The 18,346-nt window shown below is 41.2% G+C and overlaps 1 protein-coding gene across 4 annotated transcripts in view; it reads right to left on the reverse strand.

Annotated features, from left to right (window-relative positions):
- Window positions 1-18,327, reverse strand: part of wdfy4 (WDFY family member 4) — a 38,906-nt gene extending 20,579 nt beyond the window's left edge. The window contains exons 1-36 of one of the 4 annotated variants that reach the window (XM_019254325.2): window positions 18,299-18,327; window positions 16,822-16,915; window positions 15,576-15,833; window positions 14,604-14,715; window positions 13,767-13,894; window positions 13,292-13,420; window positions 12,944-13,133; window positions 12,181-12,370; window positions 11,723-11,883; window positions 10,313-10,545; window positions 10,078-10,217; window positions 9,319-9,449; window positions 9,024-9,125; window positions 8,742-8,932; window positions 7,120-7,838; window positions 6,866-6,956; window positions 6,546-6,760; window positions 6,327-6,421; window positions 6,002-6,230; window positions 5,670-5,746; window positions 5,370-5,588; window positions 4,974-5,152; window positions 4,641-4,872; window positions 3,661-3,806; window positions 3,475-3,586; window positions 3,197-3,387; window positions 2,936-3,088; window positions 2,755-2,828; window positions 2,240-2,398; window positions 2,011-2,105; window positions 1,814-1,910; window positions 1,485-1,687; window positions 924-1,090; window positions 729-848; window positions 468-647; window positions 237-395 (exon numbers count right to left, since the gene is read on the reverse strand). In XM_019254325.2, coding sequence (XP_019109870.2) covers window positions 237-395; window positions 468-647; window positions 729-848; window positions 924-1,090; window positions 1,485-1,687; window positions 1,814-1,910; window positions 2,011-2,105; window positions 2,240-2,398; window positions 2,755-2,828; window positions 2,936-3,088; window positions 3,197-3,387; window positions 3,475-3,586; window positions 3,661-3,806; window positions 4,641-4,872; window positions 4,974-5,152; window positions 5,370-5,588; window positions 5,670-5,746; window positions 6,002-6,230; window positions 6,327-6,421; window positions 6,546-6,760; window positions 6,866-6,956; window positions 7,120-7,838; window positions 8,742-8,932; window positions 9,024-9,125; window positions 9,319-9,449; window positions 10,078-10,217; window positions 10,313-10,545; window positions 11,723-11,883; window positions 12,181-12,370; window positions 12,944-13,133; window positions 13,292-13,420; window positions 13,767-13,894; window positions 14,604-14,715; window positions 15,576-15,833; window positions 16,822-16,915; window positions 18,299-18,306 — 5,979 coding nt within the window. In that variant the 5' untranslated portion in view covers window positions 18,307-18,327. Of the gene's footprint in view, window positions 1-236; window positions 396-467; window positions 648-728; window positions 849-923; window positions 1,091-1,484; window positions 1,688-1,813; window positions 1,911-2,010; window positions 2,106-2,239; window positions 2,402-2,754; window positions 2,829-2,935; window positions 3,089-3,196; window positions 3,388-3,474; window positions 3,587-3,660; window positions 3,807-4,640; window positions 4,873-4,973; window positions 5,153-5,369; window positions 5,589-5,669; window positions 5,747-6,001; window positions 6,231-6,326; window positions 6,422-6,545; window positions 6,761-6,865; window positions 6,957-7,119; window positions 7,839-8,741; window positions 8,933-9,023; window positions 9,126-9,318; window positions 9,450-10,077; window positions 10,218-10,312; window positions 10,546-11,722; window positions 11,884-12,180; window positions 12,371-12,943; window positions 13,134-13,291; window positions 13,421-13,766; window positions 13,895-14,603; window positions 14,716-15,575; window positions 15,834-16,821; window positions 16,951-18,007; window positions 18,258-18,298 lie in introns of those variants that run through there. The other 3 variants (XM_027276119.1, XM_027276128.1, XM_010737592.3) reach the window with 3 other exon arrangements.
- Window positions 18,328-18,346: the final 19 nt, after the last annotated feature.

Genomic DNA, 18,346 nt, shown 5'->3' on the forward strand with positions numbered 1-18,346 from the left:
TGACAGATTTGCAGCCTAAGTGCTGATGCATTTTGGAAATAATACATTTTTTTTTTACATACATGTCGATATTCGAGTGTAATCCGTGAACTAACAGAATTACAGTAATAATGGCTTGTATTAGTCATATATATGTGTATATGTGTGTGTTTGTCTGTGTGTGTGTGTGTGTGTGTGTGTGTGTGTGTGTGTGTGTGTGTGTGTGTGTGTGTGTGTGTGTGTGTGTGTACATTCACCTCCAGCAACAGAATGAGAGGATGTGTGCTGGTGTTGGCAGACACATTAAGAAGACTGTCCATTAGCAGAATACGGATGAAATCGCACACTGGCTTCCTGTTTGATTGAGACTTGAATGTGTCCTCAGCTTCACTCATTATGCAAGGCTCAACCACAGTCTGAAAGAAGTAAAAAACAGTTAATAAAACCAGAGAGATGAGAACTGTTTAAATTCAGACACAAACACAAACCTCTGAACTGTCCACTGGGTACACAACTCCAGCGAGTGCATGGAGGAACTCTGGTGATGACCACAGTGGGTCCCTTGGCCGGAGGTTATGGAGCAGACAGAAAAACTGCATCACACTTGCTGGGAGCTGATACTCCCATGATGCATCAGTGCCTGAGTTGTGCTTTGTTAGAGGAACAGGCTGTAAAAACAAAAATAAAAATGTTTTATATATTATCTAGGATCTTGAATTACTAAAGATGTGAGGTTATTATGTTCCTACCTGAGTGACGATGACTTTGACTAATTCCAGCAGTATTGTTGCAGCTTCAACACAGAGGTGCTGAGCAGGAGAGTCTGCTTGGCTGTCAATCAATGACTGTAGGACATTATCCAAATGCACCTGTAGATGACACATAATAAAGCATTATGACTGGAATGATGAGGGAGATGATTTACAGGATGAAAAATTACTCACCTCTCCCTCTGCAGTGTGACTGGCCTTCTTCCCCAACAGCAGAGCAGCCAGGGCTGTATAAACCTGAGGCATGCCAGAGTGTCTGATCAGCAGCCCCTGTAGAACATCAAAGCCTGGACACGTGGTGCTGGAGCACTCATAAGACCGAGAATGGGCTCCAAGGTTGTCTGGCAAGGCAAGAAATCAATGAATAGATTTTCCGATAAAAGAAAGACATTCAAAATATTCAAATAGACTTAAATTTTAATTAACTGTGGTTTGTGTTGTTTCACTCATATTAAAAACTGTAATTTCCATATTAATTTTCAGATTCAAGTCACAATGCAGTTCATGGGTGCAAAAATCTGTTAAATCTGATGATTTAACTGTTGTTCATTACACCAAACTGCACATAACCAACGTTGAGATGTAGAACAAAACCTCCAAATTTAGACATCAGAATTGTGTATCCAATTAACTTCACAGAATTACAACATGATTCCAGTGAAAGAGCCAAAGTGACAACAATAACTTATTTCTCTGCTTCACTGTGAGAAATTAGTCAACTTATATTATATATACCCATGACAGCAGAAGGTTCCTCAATGCTGTCTATGAATGTTCCTGGGAGTACCCCCTCTCTGAAGCTGGTCTGCTGGCTGGGACTCGACAGAAAGTGTGTGAGTAAGACAAGACCCAGTTTCAAGGTGGAGGGGTGAAGGTGGGGCTGAAGGAAGAGCAGGAACCAATCACTGCCCAGGGCACCGAAGAAGGCCTTCTGCTGACTAGTGGGGAACATGACAGACTGATTCAGTTTATGTTCCTGGCATGACATTATGACTCATGAAATACTGGGAAAATATGTTTTGTTCCACTTTTGGTTTAGCTAAATGGTAACAGCTGCTACTCACTCTTTTATTAGAAGCCTGGCTGAGTTGAGGATTTCGCAAAGAGCGAACAACATCTGGTTGCGGATCCAGATGAGGCTGGCGGGATCAGAACTCTGACCTATAGCACCGATAAGACAAGTCATGTTCAGTACCGATTACTATTGTGAGACACGTGGGACACATATTGTACTGTCTAAGATGGGTGTTGAATGGTGTACCTGGTGTATCCTGTGAAAGATCACTGTCGGATATCTTGTTTCCTTCATTTGTGTTACTAAGAGTAGGAAGTGTGTAGACCAGGAAGAGACCAAGTCTGACAAATAAAATACAAATAAAAGAAAAACATATTTGAAATAGAGAACTATTCCCAAAAACTTAAATCTCATATCTTATGTGAAAACTGTAACATAGGAGCACAGTTGTGGCTGGTGTATTTCCAGACTGTACCTGCTGATGTCCAGAGGACTAAAGTCAGCTTTTAGCAGGGATGTGATGAAACCAGAAATGATCTTAACTTTCTGAACAGTTGTGGTAGGATCAGATAGCTTGAATAGCAGCTTTGGTAGCAGGCCCATACTGTGCATGACTGCTACATTTGTGCTGTCACTGCTGAGAATAAAGAGAGAGAGAGAGAAACAGAGGGGGCGTTAATATCAATCACAATCTGTCCCCACAGACAGAAAATCTAATTCAGCAATCCATGCACACAGTCATGCTCTTCTCTTCAGCCTCTGTGACTGATTCTGTTGAACATTCCTGTGACTATTTCAGTTGTACATTTCCGTGATATTGATGACAGGCTGCTGCAGATGTTGGCAGAACAGCCGATAAAGTCTGTCACCCATCCTGAACAAGAACCTCTTTATGGTGTCATGTAATTTACTGACCATGTGAGTTAATAGTAAATTAGATTAAAGCGACATTTTTTGTGTGGTCACACGCTGATAAGCTTTTGGAGTTACCTTGAGGACTTCAGGATTTCAGCAAAGTGGTTTAGAACTGAAATGTCCAGATTATCTGACGTTTTCTGCCACACCTGAACATATGTTGCAACGGGAGAGCAACAAAACATGATTAACTTCCAGATGCAATAAAAATTGTGCCAAATGAATACAAGGTGGACATAAAAATTTGGATGCTTACCTCCAGGTCACACAGCAGGGCCTGGAAAGCAGGTGTGTTGTGTAGGTAACCAGACCCAGAGCTCAGATCCACTGAACTTGAGAGATACAAAACCAACTGAAAGGTCCTGTGGCTGAGCAGATTGCTCTTCATTTTCAACAGGAAAGCCAGTAGCTACGAGCAGAGAAAATTATAAATAAGAACAGATCACAACAGTATGGTAGCCGATTTTGATGTCTGTTTATACATGTTCCCCCAGTGATTTTACAGGATCCAACACACCTTGTATCCATTGATGCGGTCCATTTCCTGTTGCATGGCAGGGTTGGTCTCAAGCACAGAAGCAAGAACTTTAACAGCTGCGTACAGAGAGCTATCATCTGGTGCCATTGCAACTAGACTGAGAACAACTGCAGGCCCGCCGACATACAGGAAACCATTGGATGCACCCCTGGGGGTGAAAGTACGCACACCTAGAAGGAAGGGTACACATGCTTACCTAGTGTGTGCAAAGATCCACTGAAGTGCCAAAAAACTTTTCAGAATAACACCTCATTTACCAAAATGTCCAACTAGGGCTGCTCCTATGGTGCGAGCTGTACCACTCAGGTGCTGACTGATGTTTCGAACGAGGAGCACAGGGGTGGATTGATCTCGAGATGTTATCCCCATCTGTAATTGGACATAATGATTGCCCCTCTGTATCAAAACAACACACACATAGGTTCAACATGGACTCACTTTACCTCTTTAGCAATCAGCCTGCAGTCCACCTCATTGTAATCCTCTCTGATCTGTGCAACAGTTGTTAATGTAGAAATCGCTGGATTGATACCAAATGAGATTCTCTCCTCAGGAACCAGCCTGAGAGGGAGAGATTCAGCGTCTGGATCTGGACACAAACAAAGAGATGAGGCAATACTTGTAGGTACTGTATAACAGTATGTTAACAAAAGTCAAATGTAATGTTTCACCATAATTATCACTGTAAAAGGAACAGTGTATAATATTTAGCAGGCTCCATTTACAGAATATGGAATATAATATGTATAACTATGTTTCTTTATATAGTGTATAATCACATGGAAATAAGAACCGTTCTCTTTTTAAATCTATCAGGTCCACAGAGTTTGCAAAGTTGAACCGCCATCTTTCTAAACACAACCCTCAATAGGCTTCCAGGAGCTTTTGCGTTAATCATGTGTTTCAAGGGCACTGTAGTTTCTTCTTTACACAAGGGAGGAGGTGAAACAAGTGGGTTGCAATATGCAACTTCACCCCCAGATGCCACTAAATCCTACACACTGGTTTTCAAGAGAAAAATTGTTGTTTTAGTATTTTAGTCATTAAAGTACTAATAAGAAAAGATTTCTATGTAGACATATTTGAAGTATTCAGTATATATGATGCTCCCATATCAGAGCACATCCTCAGTTTGTGCATTCGTGGAAAAAAAACACCATGGCAACATAATTTACTGCATGTCCTGGCATGTTGGGAAAACATAACACAAAAAGGATAGCCAAAAAAAACTGACTGATCAAAACTCTGTTCCTTACACATCTAGACAACTGTATCTAGTTCTAGCATCATTGTTAGTCATGAACTGTAACTGAATGCATTTACAAGTTCAAAGTGTACCTGTTCTTGTCCAGGATGACTTACAGTAAACAAAAGAACTACTGTAGAAATCCTGTGAAATTCTTGCACATCTTGTGCAACTCACCTATGTTGCGCAAAGCCAGGAAGTTACCCACATAGGCGGTGCCCTGTGTGTATATGACACCTACAGCCTCAGGGCTTAAAGCATCTTCAAACATGTAGGCGGGACCCATTCGCCACACGAGAGCAGCGTGCTCCTTCCAGAGAGGTGGTGTTCCTATCAGTCCATACACATCAATCACAGCTGTGGGGTCCATGGAGACGTACTGACCAGGGAATGGCTGAATATACCTCATCTGACAGAAATGAAAGGTGGAAGCTGTGATGCATGAACACAAATGCCACATTAGACTTCAGTTCAATCATCAGCTCCTCAGTCTCTCTCCTCTTGTCATACCTTTCCTGTCCCCACTGCCTTGCCATTGAAGTATGCTGAAGCCAGACAACTCTTCTTCACATCTTTGGCCATGACCACAGCCAGATGGTGCCACTGACCTGGGACCAGCATGCTGGAGCAGCGAAACCTCAATGATGTAGGCAAAGAAGTGGGAGTGCAAACTTCTGGCTCCATCATATCTGTCAAACAGAGATAGAGTAAGACCTTCAGTTAAACTCTGAAGCATAATCTCATGATGTGCAGTTCTACCTTAAACACAGCTGATAAGGAATAAGCTGACAGTGAAAGCTAGAAAGAAAGCTAAGCTAAACAAATTCTTCAAAGCTTTTGGCCATCAATAAAAGTTATGTAAGGTTTACTAAAAGCAAATATTGACTAAACCTTTATCACTCTTACCTAGGTATGTGAATGCTTCCTCCTCTGTGGAGATGACTAAACAGCCGTCATAGGCTGAGAAGGAGACAGACAGACAGATGTACTGTTGTTCAGTCCGGGACATGTGGCGAACCACTGACAGTAGTCGGATTGGGTGGGAATCACAGGCCGAACTAAACTTGTTGATCTGGAACCAGCAGGAAAATGAGAGACCAGCTGTAGGGGGGAAACCCCGGCAGTCTAAAAACATGAGAGAGAGATGATGAGACATTTTAGTCAGATTTTAATTTGTGTATTAAACGTTTAGACGTAGTCATTTACCTCCTCCAATTCCACCTGTTGAGATTGAATCCGCAGTCACTCCTTTCACTGTGGCCAGAGAAGGCAGGAAAAGGCAGCTTCAAAGCAAGAAGTCAGTTAATGAATGATGCATTTACATTATTTTACATTACATGGTGATTTCCTGACAAAGAAAACCTCACTGATGCATTGCTTGCAGCATATATGCTATGCAATTACACATAATATATATATATAAATATGTAGGATATACTGTATACAATAGATTCTGAACTTTATTATACTTATTACTTTCTCAATAATCACATTTTTTCATTTTATATACTCCCAATTTTTGTAGAATAAGGACTCACCCATATCCACTCTCGCTCATATCAAACTCGACAAAGGCAGGTGAGGATGAGACTCTGTGTGGTCTAAAGGTGCGCGGTGATGTCATGGACACCAGACTGATAATCTGGTGGACAGGGATTGCAGAACCAACAGAGGATTGACTGCGAGTTGTGGAGCGTATCAAGCTGAAGGTCCGCTTCAATGTCTTTACTGCAGTTCCAGAAGAGGTAGCTGCCTCTGTACTGTGATCTGGTTTAGACAACACAACCAAAATCCAATGTCTGACTGTGTTTGAAAGAACAGATTACAGTGACATTAAGTTATTATAACCAAACAAGTACGCACCATTTGAAACATCTTTAACCAGCGGGTTGTCTAGTTGTGATTGCATGGCCGTTTTGTTTGCCACACACAGAGGGTCCCCTAAACACAGGAACTTTCTGAGGAGGAAAACAATCAAACAAACATAGTACAAAAAAAAGAAATAAATCCAAAACCTCTTTTTATCTTCAGTACAATAAAGAAATGCATGCATCTGAGCCTCAGAGACAAAGTATGTTTCACCTTAAGTCTGTATGTGTGATGGCCTGGGAGGAGAGCTTCTCCAATATCCGTGTAACAGGTAGATGTAACGGGTGGTTTGAAACCAGAAGCATGTGCTGACAGTGGGTCAGGAGCGTGGAAACAAGCCCCCCCTCACACATTACTTGGCGGTTTCGCTCAGATTTCACCATGGCCTGGATGTGGTGAGCTAGTGAGAACTGGACCTCTCTAGAGAGCTGGGAAAGAGGTGAAGAAAGTCTCACACTGAGGCCCAATCATGTTTTAAACAGCATGCAGCATTGGGGAGTGTAACATTTTCCTTAAAAAAAAAAAAAAAATACCTGTGGGTCTTCAGGGGTAAACACTGATGGAAGGAGAGTCATAACAACTCGGATTGCTCCTGGATGAAGAATAACATGATCGCAGGTGAACCTAAAGTAAGGCAAGCAAAAAACGCAAAAACAAAATATGGGTTAATACTTATGAAATCACTTAGACCCCATTTATTACTGCAATCTAGATATGTAGAAGAAATTGATCTCATTAAAAATATGGCTGAGTCTTCCACCACCTTCAAATGGTTAGAAATATCCACCTGAACTGAGACTCAGTGCAGACTGTGGAAATACTGAGTGCAGCATTTCTGGATCTTCCCAGTGTGTCCTCCATAGACTGTGGGTCTGTTCCCAAATGGACAGGGGGGGAACCTGAATACACTGCTTGTTCATTTAGTTTCTCTTTATCTCCCTCACATGTATCCTTAGACTCTTGTCCTAGGTTTAACTCCAGAGGAGAGTAGGTCCCAGTGGCAAATTGGTCAAGATAGGAGAGCAGCCTTATACATGTTCGAAGTGTAACAGGCAGATTGGGTTGCGCGGGGTTGGTAGAGGGAGAGGAAGGAGCTTCAGAGGCCTCTGCTAACTCAACAAACTGGTGGAAGCTCATTCCAGGAGACTGGTTGTCCTCTGAAGTCTTGGCACAGAAGCCCTCTTCTCCATCAAACTTGTTTTTCTTGCGTTCGGTGTGGAAGCAGCCAAGGTGGAGTAGAGCCTCTGCCAGCTTTTCATAAAAGCCACCAGTCTCAAAATGGTGTGCATTTACTGTGTGAAGATGCACAGCCAAGGCCAGAATGTGAAGAGTGAGGAGGAGGAGGTCCAGCAGTGGTTGATGCCCCAGTGACTTCCACACCTCTCCCTGGGGAGGGTCAGACAGCGCTCCTTCCATGTCGATCACGAGAGACAGCAGTCCATTGAAGCCTCCAGCTCTCCTGAAGGCGTCCCAGCTGCTAGGGCTCTCGAGCACCTTCAGCACCGACTGAAACATATAAATCAGGCAGATCATTTGGGCAGTGAGTATGTGGAATCATCAAACTTAATCACACATATGACAAAGCATATCTATTATGAAAAACACTAAGCTTTGGTCAAAGTCTCAGCTTTTAAAAGCGTCTCTCTAGTCAATTAAAAAATTGTCATGAAAAATAGATGAAACATATAGATATATCATAAATCATTTCTGGTAACTAGTTTTTGGAGGTGAACAAAATCACATTAGCTTTATTCAGTTTAGAGACCTAATCCATCAGGTAGGTAATGTGTGAGGCTGAACGCAGAGGAAAATGTGATTAACTGAAACTGGAGTAATCACAATGGCTCTTAACACTTGCCATCCCAGGTCGTACCCAATCTGATTGCCACCTGCTTTAACCACGTTAGCACAAGGAGCATACACACACACACACACACAAGCTCCTGCATGCATGCACAAACAAGCACAAGCGCACGCTCGCACACATTGAATACACACAATATCAAGTAAGTACTCTTCTCGCAGCCATCTATAAAAACGGACACATACAGGGGGGGTGTAACTTAGTTAAGCTTAATCAGATCTCTGTCCCATTCACTGATCTGATAGAGGTGGTAATCTTCAGCGTTCCACAGCACAAGGCTGCTGGCCTAATCAAATCGGTCAAGAGTTAACACCTAAACCTGTTTTAGCAAATCAATCTGCATTTGTTTATAATGTAATCAGGTCCCACATGCTAAGAAAATAAATTCACTAGTTTATAATGTTTTAAGTACATTACAATTTGTTATGATTTGATGTAGAGTGGAGACTACATATACAGTTCAACTGACAGAATTGCAAATCTGAGTGTTTCTGGATTTGTGTGTGCTGTTGTCTGTGGGTGCATGTAACATGTACAGTAAGTACCTGCAAAAGGTCCCGCTTCAATCCAAGTTCCTGCTGTGTAGAGGAGCAGAGGGCTCCAATGGCCGTGCTCATGAACTCCTCAGGGTTAATCTCAGCTAGCTGCTCCAAAATGTTCAGAGTGGGACCTCGATACTGATCCTGATCCAAGAAGATCTTTATGTAGGGAACCATACCAAGGTCTCGCACTGAAACTGGAAAACAAATGCAAATGTTATGTATAGAACAGCAGTTTCGACCAGTACCATAAATCAAAGCAACACAAAATGATGCAGATGTGCATACCTGTGTTTTTGATTGAACGCAGAGTAAGGATTGACACAACTTGAAGCATATAGGTGGTGAGCAGTCTCTCACTGTCCTCCATACATGGCAGTTGCTGGGGATCTAAAAACAAGAAAATCAGATGTAAATTATAGAGTAAACATACAAGACGAACAAGTTTAACATGTAAAGTTTGGCTGCTGAGGACGACGGAAATTCAATTTCAAAGGGACTCCCTTGTGTCAAACGAAAAGAGAGTGTCTGCTCTCAATAGTTGTTCAATCACAATTACAACAGACATTGAGGAAACACACACCTTTTTGAGGGGAAGAGACAACTCCAGCCTTTCTGAGGATCTTAGCTCTTCTACGAAGTTCCCCAAGCAGCAGCTCCAGCAGACCCCAGTCAGTCAGGACTTCAGCCAGCATACCATTGTGCACCGTCATCCTATAATGAGGAGAGATAAATGGTACTTATATAGCACCTTTCTAGTCTTCCGACCACACAAAGCCCTTTAACACTACATATCTCACCTATTCACACACATTCATTTACTGATGGCATTGGCTGCCATGCAAGGTGCAAACTGCTCATCAGTTTGAAGAGATAACCATTTATACACATTCACACACCGATGGCACAGCCTTCAGGAGCAATTTGGGGTTCAGTATCTTGCCCAAGGACACTTCGACATGCAGACTGGAGGAGCCGGGGATCGAATCGCCGATCATTTGATTAGTGGACGACCCATTCTACCACAACCACTGAGCCACAGCCACCCCACTAGCAATATATATTTAATTCAGCCTAAGAAAAAACGGGTGGAAAGTATTTCTCTTCCATCAGTTGTCACGTGTTGTGTTAAGACATAATATATGTCTTAATAATCAGACTAACCAAGCTGTTGCATTAGCTGTTGCAAGGTTGTGTTTTGGGGTATTTCTTATTTAGACTAGTTCTATGAGCGTGTTTGTCAACTGAAAGGAGAACAACAAATGCTATCTGAGGACACGTTTGGGATAAAATATTTCAAATAGCATCCTGAACATTCCTGAATAATTATAGCACTACTCACCTGTGAAAACTCTTGAGAGCCACCACTCCAAACTCTATTCCCACAACTCCTCCAGCCAGTGTCCCAGCCCAGCTCTGCTTCAGCACACCCAACAGTGCCCGCAGGGTCTCGTGGGGGATGTAGTTCATCTTAAATACCACCTGTAGGAAAACCCAGCATTTCATCAGACCTTGTATGTATGTTGTGTCAAAGAAAAAAATACGCACAGAGACTTTGCTGTCATTAGAAGTCATACCATCTCCAGCAGTGAAAAGAATAGTTTTAGGACAGGTGCTGGTTTATGGTACACACAGGCAGCCAGCTGGGCCATCGACTGGACAGTCCACTCCAAGAGGAAGAAATTTGCTGGGTCCTTTTCCCATATTGACTGCAAGGTTCGAAGAAGCTGGCAGCACAGCAGAGAGTCTTGGGAACGCAGCAAGGAGGCCTGCAGCAGGTGGAAGGCTGGCAGGTTCTTTACTGCTGAACCTGGAGACAATAGGAGATGAAGTGATAACTTGCCAAAGATGGTTTTAGCACTTTTAAAAAGGTCATATTGAATAGAATATGGTCTGTATGTTTATCTATTTTTATTTAGGAGATAATGTAATTATGTTCTGTACTAGTCTATGACATAAAATATTGCAAAAGAACATCAGCTTATGGTAAATTTAACAAAGATACTTCATATTTAAAAATCAATTTATCAGATTTTGCTCTGGCAAGGTCAGACAGTCAATTTCTTTGAAAAACAAAAAACTAATAAATTACAAACAACCTTTAACATGAAGCACGGTGTTGAATCCCATTAACCAATTCAGTTACAGTTACATAGATAGATTGAAAACAAACAACACAACATGCTTGAAGGCAAAAGAAAAGTAGCATAATCTGCCTTGATAGAGTTTGTTTGCTGCATTGTCAAAAAATTTAGAGGAGGTCTTAGATTTGGGAACCAGAACGCACTTGTGTTTGTTGTGAATAAATACATACCTGGTTAGTAATAGGATTCATTTTCACACTTAGTCAAAATTGCATCAGAACCAAATAAGATCAGCACAAAACAGTCCCTGGTCCCTCTGCTGGAAGGAGATCTACTCCTTGATGTGATGGATGGGTGCTGGTGTGTGTGTCTGTGTGTATGTTTGGATTGGTATGTGTGTGTTTATTATGGACACTCTATTTATGAGTGTTGGATGGAGGTGTGTGTGCATCTATGATAGATGGCTGGTTGCTCTAGGCCAGTGGTGAATGGATGTGGGGCATCCTAACAGAGTTAGAGGGGAAGCCTCCACTTCATCATCCCAGACATAATCACCTCAGCTTCCTGTTAACCTGAGGGGCACTGCAGCGGGGTAGCAGTGGGGGAATGGGGTGTCAGGGTGTGTGGGAAATAAGGGAAAGGGAGTGGTGCAGTTTGGGTGGGTTATAAAAGGGCAAAAGTGCAAAGGAGGGATGAACTGCGTAGTCATTTGGGGGGTCCCATTCTCTTTCCTAAGTCTATCTTTGCTGAGCTATGCATGTGATGATAATTAGATGGTTTGGAATGTGAATTCGAAGGGGATGATTCAGAGTTCATCCTCATGGTACAATTAACTGATAGAGATAATTAGGGAGGGATGAAAGAGAATAACAATGCAGAACCAATAGTCAAGACTTGACCTACCTTTGGTGAGTGGCGGGTCAAACTTAAAGCCTGGAGGCTGTGGGTTAGTGACACAAAGAGCCACTTTTAGCTCTGTTTTTCCAAGCAGGGTGAAAGACGCAATGAGAGCCAGCAACTCCTCCACAGGCTGTAACTGATCCACAGAAAAACCTTCCTCGCAGCTTAATTGTATAATAAGAGATAAAAAGTTAAAGTTAAATGAGAAGGAAACAGAAGTAAAGATTTCTCTGTGCTGACTCTAAGAGCAGACAAATTAAATTTGAAGGAACACTATATTTAGTCCATTAATTCCCTTTTTTCTACTTCCACATTTCTAAGAAAGCCTATTGAGCAAAAAGACTAAATTGTAACTCTTCTGATGCCTTCTCATTTCATTACACAAGAATGTCCCCTCTATGCACACTCTCAGTAAGCTCAGTCAGTTTGTTTAGTTTCTCTGTTTTGTCATTTTATCTCACCGTTTCAGGATGTTCTCAAGGGCTGTGTAGCCATTGTTGGTGTCAAATTCCACAAAAAGTGCTGGATTGAGGGCATAGGTGTCTCTAATAAAGCTAAACACAGCCACAGCCACCTCAGCCAGCAGTGGTCCTGAGACATCAGCCCTGATGTGCAACAGGTTCTGGGTGCAGATACGCACACAGTTCTTGCCTAATAAGACAAAAGACAGTCTTGGTTAGTGACATTCTTAAAGATATACAATACATCATTTCAATAAATGTATCACAGTTCAAGCGCTCTTCTCCTTCTACTGCTCCCTGTGGTAGAATAAATCTTTCACTCTTATCCTGACTTCACCCATGTTTAGCAAACTGCTGTAGAATGATGAAGAGCTATAGAGTAACACGTGCAAAATATCATGCTGGGAATACTGGTGAACAAACCAAACCAAACAAATCCAAGTTAACTTGTGTGTACTAGAACATTTAAGTGAATTATCTGTGAAGATGGAGGCATCATGTGAAACATACTTGCAGTATGTCTCTCTGCTGGGATGTGTGGTCATGTGTCTCTGTATAATCAACTTATTACTGGAACAAAAATATCTGTTCCCTGACAAAATCTTATTAGTCACTCTCTGTGCTGGCAGTTTTCAGATGTATTTGATACTTGTCTTTGTGTACTCAATGAAACTCACGAAATAGAATCTATTATAAGTTGGAAGAAAAACAATTAACCAGCTATAAGACAAACAGAAATGTTATGTAATTCGAGTTATGTCACCTTGCAAACTCGGGACAACATTGCTTGTTGCTACAGCAGAGACTGTCTTGAGGACACGGGAGGCCTGATGCCTCCAGGCGGTGCTGGTCTGGTCCCATAGTGATGTGAGGCCAATGATAAGACACTGCAATTCCTGAGTTTCCACTAGTCTCTCCACATTGACTGGCTGCCTACAGAGCTGAATGAGAACCTGGAAAAGAGCAAGGGGAAGAAGTTTAGAGTGAGACCAAAATCTAATAGAAAAGAATAAAATCAGCCCAGGGGATAGACAAGGAGAGCTTGACTATTAATGAGGAAAAAATACAAAGAGTAAACAAAACCTAAAATGAGTTTTTTGCCTCAACTCACTTGTGTTAGTGGCTCCTGAAAAGTCTCTTCTACAGCCATGTTCTCCTTTTTGGCTGGAAGGCACACTAGCAGGTACAGACATTTCACCAAAGCAGCAGGGAGCCCTGGGTTTATACTTGACAGTATATCCTGCAGAAGCACACATACACACACAAAAATATAGCAATCGTGTATATTTTGATTCACGTTTAGATTTTGATTTTATTTAAAGCAAAACAAACAAACATTTGATATTCATATGGTCCTAGTTTGGGGATCTTTGATGCATTTTGAAGATACACATGATAATGATCAATGTGATAAATATAAGGTAAGAATCAAGGACCTTATATAATTATTTATACTTATACGTAATACTTATAATTTATGACTACAATCAAAAAATAAAATTCAATTAAATTTGACAACAATGATCATCTGCAACTACAGAAACCTGACATCACAATTTCACTTCACTCTTAAACTTATCACTCACTGAACTGTCAGCTGTCAACAGCAGCAGAGACTTTAACAGCAGCCATCCTTTATTGTCTGTCGTCTCACAGTTAGTTTCCTTCGTATCCGGCCTTTGGAAAAACTGCACCACCTCATTGCGAGCCCCCTCTGTAAACACAAAAAAAGACTCAACATGTGCTGAACAGTGACTCTAAGATTCTTAACAAGCCAAAGACAGCAAGACTATCTACATACTGTAGGTGCTTTTATTCTACAATCACAGAAGTTGGTAAAATTTAAGTCCATAATTTAGTCAAGTAGTAGTGTTGAAAAAGAAAGCAACATGCACAGTTTTTTGTGTGGAAAAGTGATCCTGTAAAGGTTTCACTTCTATTTTAAAAAGAAACTGGTATGTGCTACTTGCTACATACAAGTTCTACAGACAAGTTCCTGAAAAGTTATTTTAATATAGCAAGGTGTGCCCATAAAAAAAGCAGCTGTGAAAAGTTACACTTGTCAGGACAAACAGTTAGAAGTATTAAATAGCTACTACATGTGCCTTGTACCCATACCAGAGCTGCAATCTACTTCCCCACAAAAACAAAAAAGCTCCTTCTTCCTACCTCCAGAAAAATACAATAAAAAAAACAACGAGTGACTGTTAGACAGGACAAAGGAAACATCAAGAAAACCTCAAAGAGAGAACTATGCATTATAATGACAGATAACATGTTCTTTGGTGTTCCACTTTCAATAACATGATCTGAGGGGGGAAAAAACAGCACATTGAAAAAGCAGAAGTAGGCAGGGGAGGTAGAATGCCCCTCTAACTGGGAAAAGATACATTGCATTTCCTGATGTGAGCACATGTCAGTACCTGCAGGCCTTTCTGCCAGTCTGTTGTGGATGTTATGGATGACAATGTCAGCAGTGAGAGCTGCAAGCCCCTTTATGTTCAGACCTTCTAGTCTGCAATCATCCTCACAGGCCTGGGATCACAGAGGAGAGAGTTCATCATACAATTGAAGCCTGCTTATACTGACAAAATGAAACATGAGATGGTGTCTGTAATCATCTACTGAAAATTTGTGGAGGAATGGTATGTGAACATGTCTCAAATGTTAAACTATTTAGGAGTTGTGTCATACAGTATAAAAGGTACTCATGTGTGATGTACTTCCTCTGAAGATTTCTGGTCTACTACATCTGATGCATGACCGTGCCTATTATATGCTTTTTTTCAGAGTTTGCTGCTCTTAAGTAAGCCTTACTTTCTGGTCAAATCTCTGGTCATGAGGCTCACACGCATGCACACAGTACCAAAGAGTGATTACGTCTGCAGCTGTAAGCCCGATCAATGGTGTTACACACACACACAGAACAATGACGGAATTTACACAATGTGTGCACGGGTAAAAAGTTTTTTTTTTTTTTTAAATCACTGTGACGCTACTCAGGCATGAATGAAAAACTCCTCCTTTCCTCTTTTTCCATTTAACCAAAGCGAGGTCTGAAGCTATACAACTGAAGCACTTTTGTATTTCATGTGACAGTTCAGTAAACTGTATAGATTTACTGAGAGCCCACATAGACATTCATGCAAGGGACAGTGATGGGATTAGCTGAGGGCAAAACATCTGACTGCCGCCTCATGTTGTTCTTATTGTTCATTCAAGCAGTCTGGAATACTTTTGAAACTACAGTGTCCCGAGGCATCCATTGAACCAGAGTATTCATTTGAACTGTGAATTCTCATGCATTCTCCTGATCAGTGAACGATTCTCCAGTTTGAGTTTGACAGCAGAAAGACTTTGCCTTCATTGTGAATAGAAAATGAAATGGTCTATACCTGAATGTAGAGAGGCAGGACTTTGACTAGATGCTCCTCTTTCTGCTCTAAAGGAACATGGTCACTACTGTCGCCAGGGCTCGAGCATGTGTGAACTCCCAGCTCCTGTAGTTGATCTTTGAGCTCTTGTGGGATTTGAGGGTGCATACAAGAGCCCTCCACTTTGTCCACCTTCAACTCCACAGAGACTGTTAACTCCCCCGAAGCACTCAGCTCTCCAGTTTCCTTATTGATCCTTTCCACTTTAGCAGTATGGCTCTGGAAGGGTAAAAAGAAGGAAGAGCATAAAAAATGAGAAATTCTTGCATCTTTTTTTAGCTACCCTGAGTTTACATAATATCTGTAATTACTTGTAATCTTACTGATTTAGTCTGTCTCACTCACTTCCTTCCTTAAATTGTCCCAAAACTTGCTTCCTCCCCTACCCAACGAGCACACTGAGAAATCACCAGACAGAAAAACAGACCACTTACAGTCATGTGCCATTCACATTAACTGATTATCTACGTCTGTCTGTGAGGTACCCACATGGAGTCGTTGACAGCCAATGTTCAGTAATTGGAAGAATATAATGTAAGTAAGTCTTAAAAGGTTTTCAAACTTTAATTCACCTGTGCATGGACACATCTTACTAATCATGTTTTGTACAATGTGGTTGTATTCTTTCTACTTTTGCAGTGCGCCAACATTTGGACCAGCAGTTCAGGAATACCCAAACAGCCCTGTCCTTTACAAGTTTACTTAATTTGCAAAAGACAAATCCCAGGTGTTCTGTTACTTTCAATGTTGTGACTTTATATTACCAAAGTAGTTAATCATGTGAAACAATTCCTCTTCCCACAGGAGGCTGCCAATATAAATGTTACACTTCTCTGTGACACGTGGATTAGGAAGCAGACATCTTACTGTTTGTATTAAGGCTTGATTAGAGCATTGTTTTTTTTATATTGTGATATTATTATATTTGGCACTCATGATGGTCAATGGTTATGACAAACTGCTAAACTGATAAGCCAGAGCCAATATAATAAGTTGTGAGTAAAGGAAAAGTTTTGTAGAGTTCACATCTACAGATTATATTTTGATGTTTTCTCATATGAGAATGTTCTGGGTCTCTCCTTACATGTGAAATGAGAAAGCAGCACACGTCTTTTGTTTTTACAGTGACATACAACACAATCATGTACAGGTACACTTCTTTAACAGAAAAAATATTAATTCAACAGTTACATCCTGATATTCTTACCTGCATTTGTATGAGAGCCATCTGGGAGTTTCCTATCTTGAGGAGTACGCTATCATCAGTGTTGTGTTGTTCCAGCTGAATGAGTGGTCTATCTCTGTTCCCATGTCAGGAGGAAAGACAAGCAGAAACCTGCAAATACATGACTAGTGCCTCCAGTGCAGACCCCGCTGTAAAACTGCCCGCCCCTCACTAATCTGCAACATGTAGACTGAACTTTGAGCGAGCCGAGCGACTCACATCAGCTGGCCCAGGTCATGTGCTTTCTTACTTCCTTAGAGAAGCAGAAGTGAAAAACTGTTGTTTAGCTGGTTAGTTTGGGGCCCTCCCACTACAGCTCTAAGAAGAGTCCCTTTGCTTTTTATAGACAGGTTATGTCAGGCATGAGCTGAATCACAGTGACACGATCCAGTGATTCACTAAAGAAGCCAGCGAAAAAATTACAGGGTTTGTGGATGGATAAACTGAAGGCATTGACCTACAATTGGATTCAGTGTCTGCTGATAATAACTGGAAAGAGAGGTTTATTTATGGTTTGAAAATAAACATTGAACAGCATCAGAAAACATCCGAACAGATGTTGTTAGTGTCATCTTGCCCTTTTTTTTTTTTTTTTTTATTAGTATGACATTTGTCTCACACATTGGGAATTCAATTCAAACAAGGCTGCTGTGGTTTGAATGCCTGTGGAGTCTGACTTCACTGACATTGTGTAACAGCTGTGTGTTTGTATTGATGACGTAGAAAACAGCATGGCTTAACATAACTAGCCAAACAGCGCCACCTTGTGGATCATACGAGTATCTAACAATCCCCCCCCAAAAAAACACACCATGTCTCATAACATTTTGTTTGTTGGTGTTTGTGGCTCGTTTGGCGCTGAAATACAGCTTTTTGACACACATGTGTTTCATTTGATATTAATTAAGGTTCAGTCCCATTTATTGCAGCAGGGACTTTCCAGTGAACCAACATACACCAGCTTCACTCTATTACACCTGAGTAGCACGGAGCCTTAATTAGTATCATTGGTAACACCTGTGTTTACTATTTCAAAGTTTATTGACGTGAAAATTAATTTACCTAACAAGAAAAAAAGTCAAAAAGTCTACAAGAAGTGGAGCCTGTTTTTTTCACTCAGTTAACACCGCACAGATACCTCCACCAATGCCGCATTATCTCCATTTACCTGCCATTGTATACCGTCTGCAGGCTTTCTTGGTGTTGCCTCCAGCTGATAATGTTACACTTGTGTGCTCAGGTATGGTGTAACTAAAGTTGCCGCGATACTTAAGTAATTTTCAGGTGGTGTAAACTCGCAGACTGCCTGCAGGTTGGTGAACCTACAGGCGAGGGTCTTAAGAGAAATAAAACATGGCGCATTTTCCTTCTTATAACTTAATAAACAGCTTGCCTCAATTAGGAATAAAAGGTTCAAACATTTATTTCAAGCTACTATGAATAAAATACGTGTACCTACAAGTGCATGCTCAGTGTGTCACAGCTTATTGCTTTTAAGGCGCTCTCT

Source organism: Larimichthys crocea, chromosome III (genome assembly GCF_000972845.2).
Source record: "Larimichthys crocea isolate SSNF chromosome III, L_crocea_2.0, whole genome shotgun sequence".
NCBI classification, from domain to species: Eukaryota; Metazoa; Chordata; class Actinopteri; family Sciaenidae; genus Larimichthys; species Larimichthys crocea.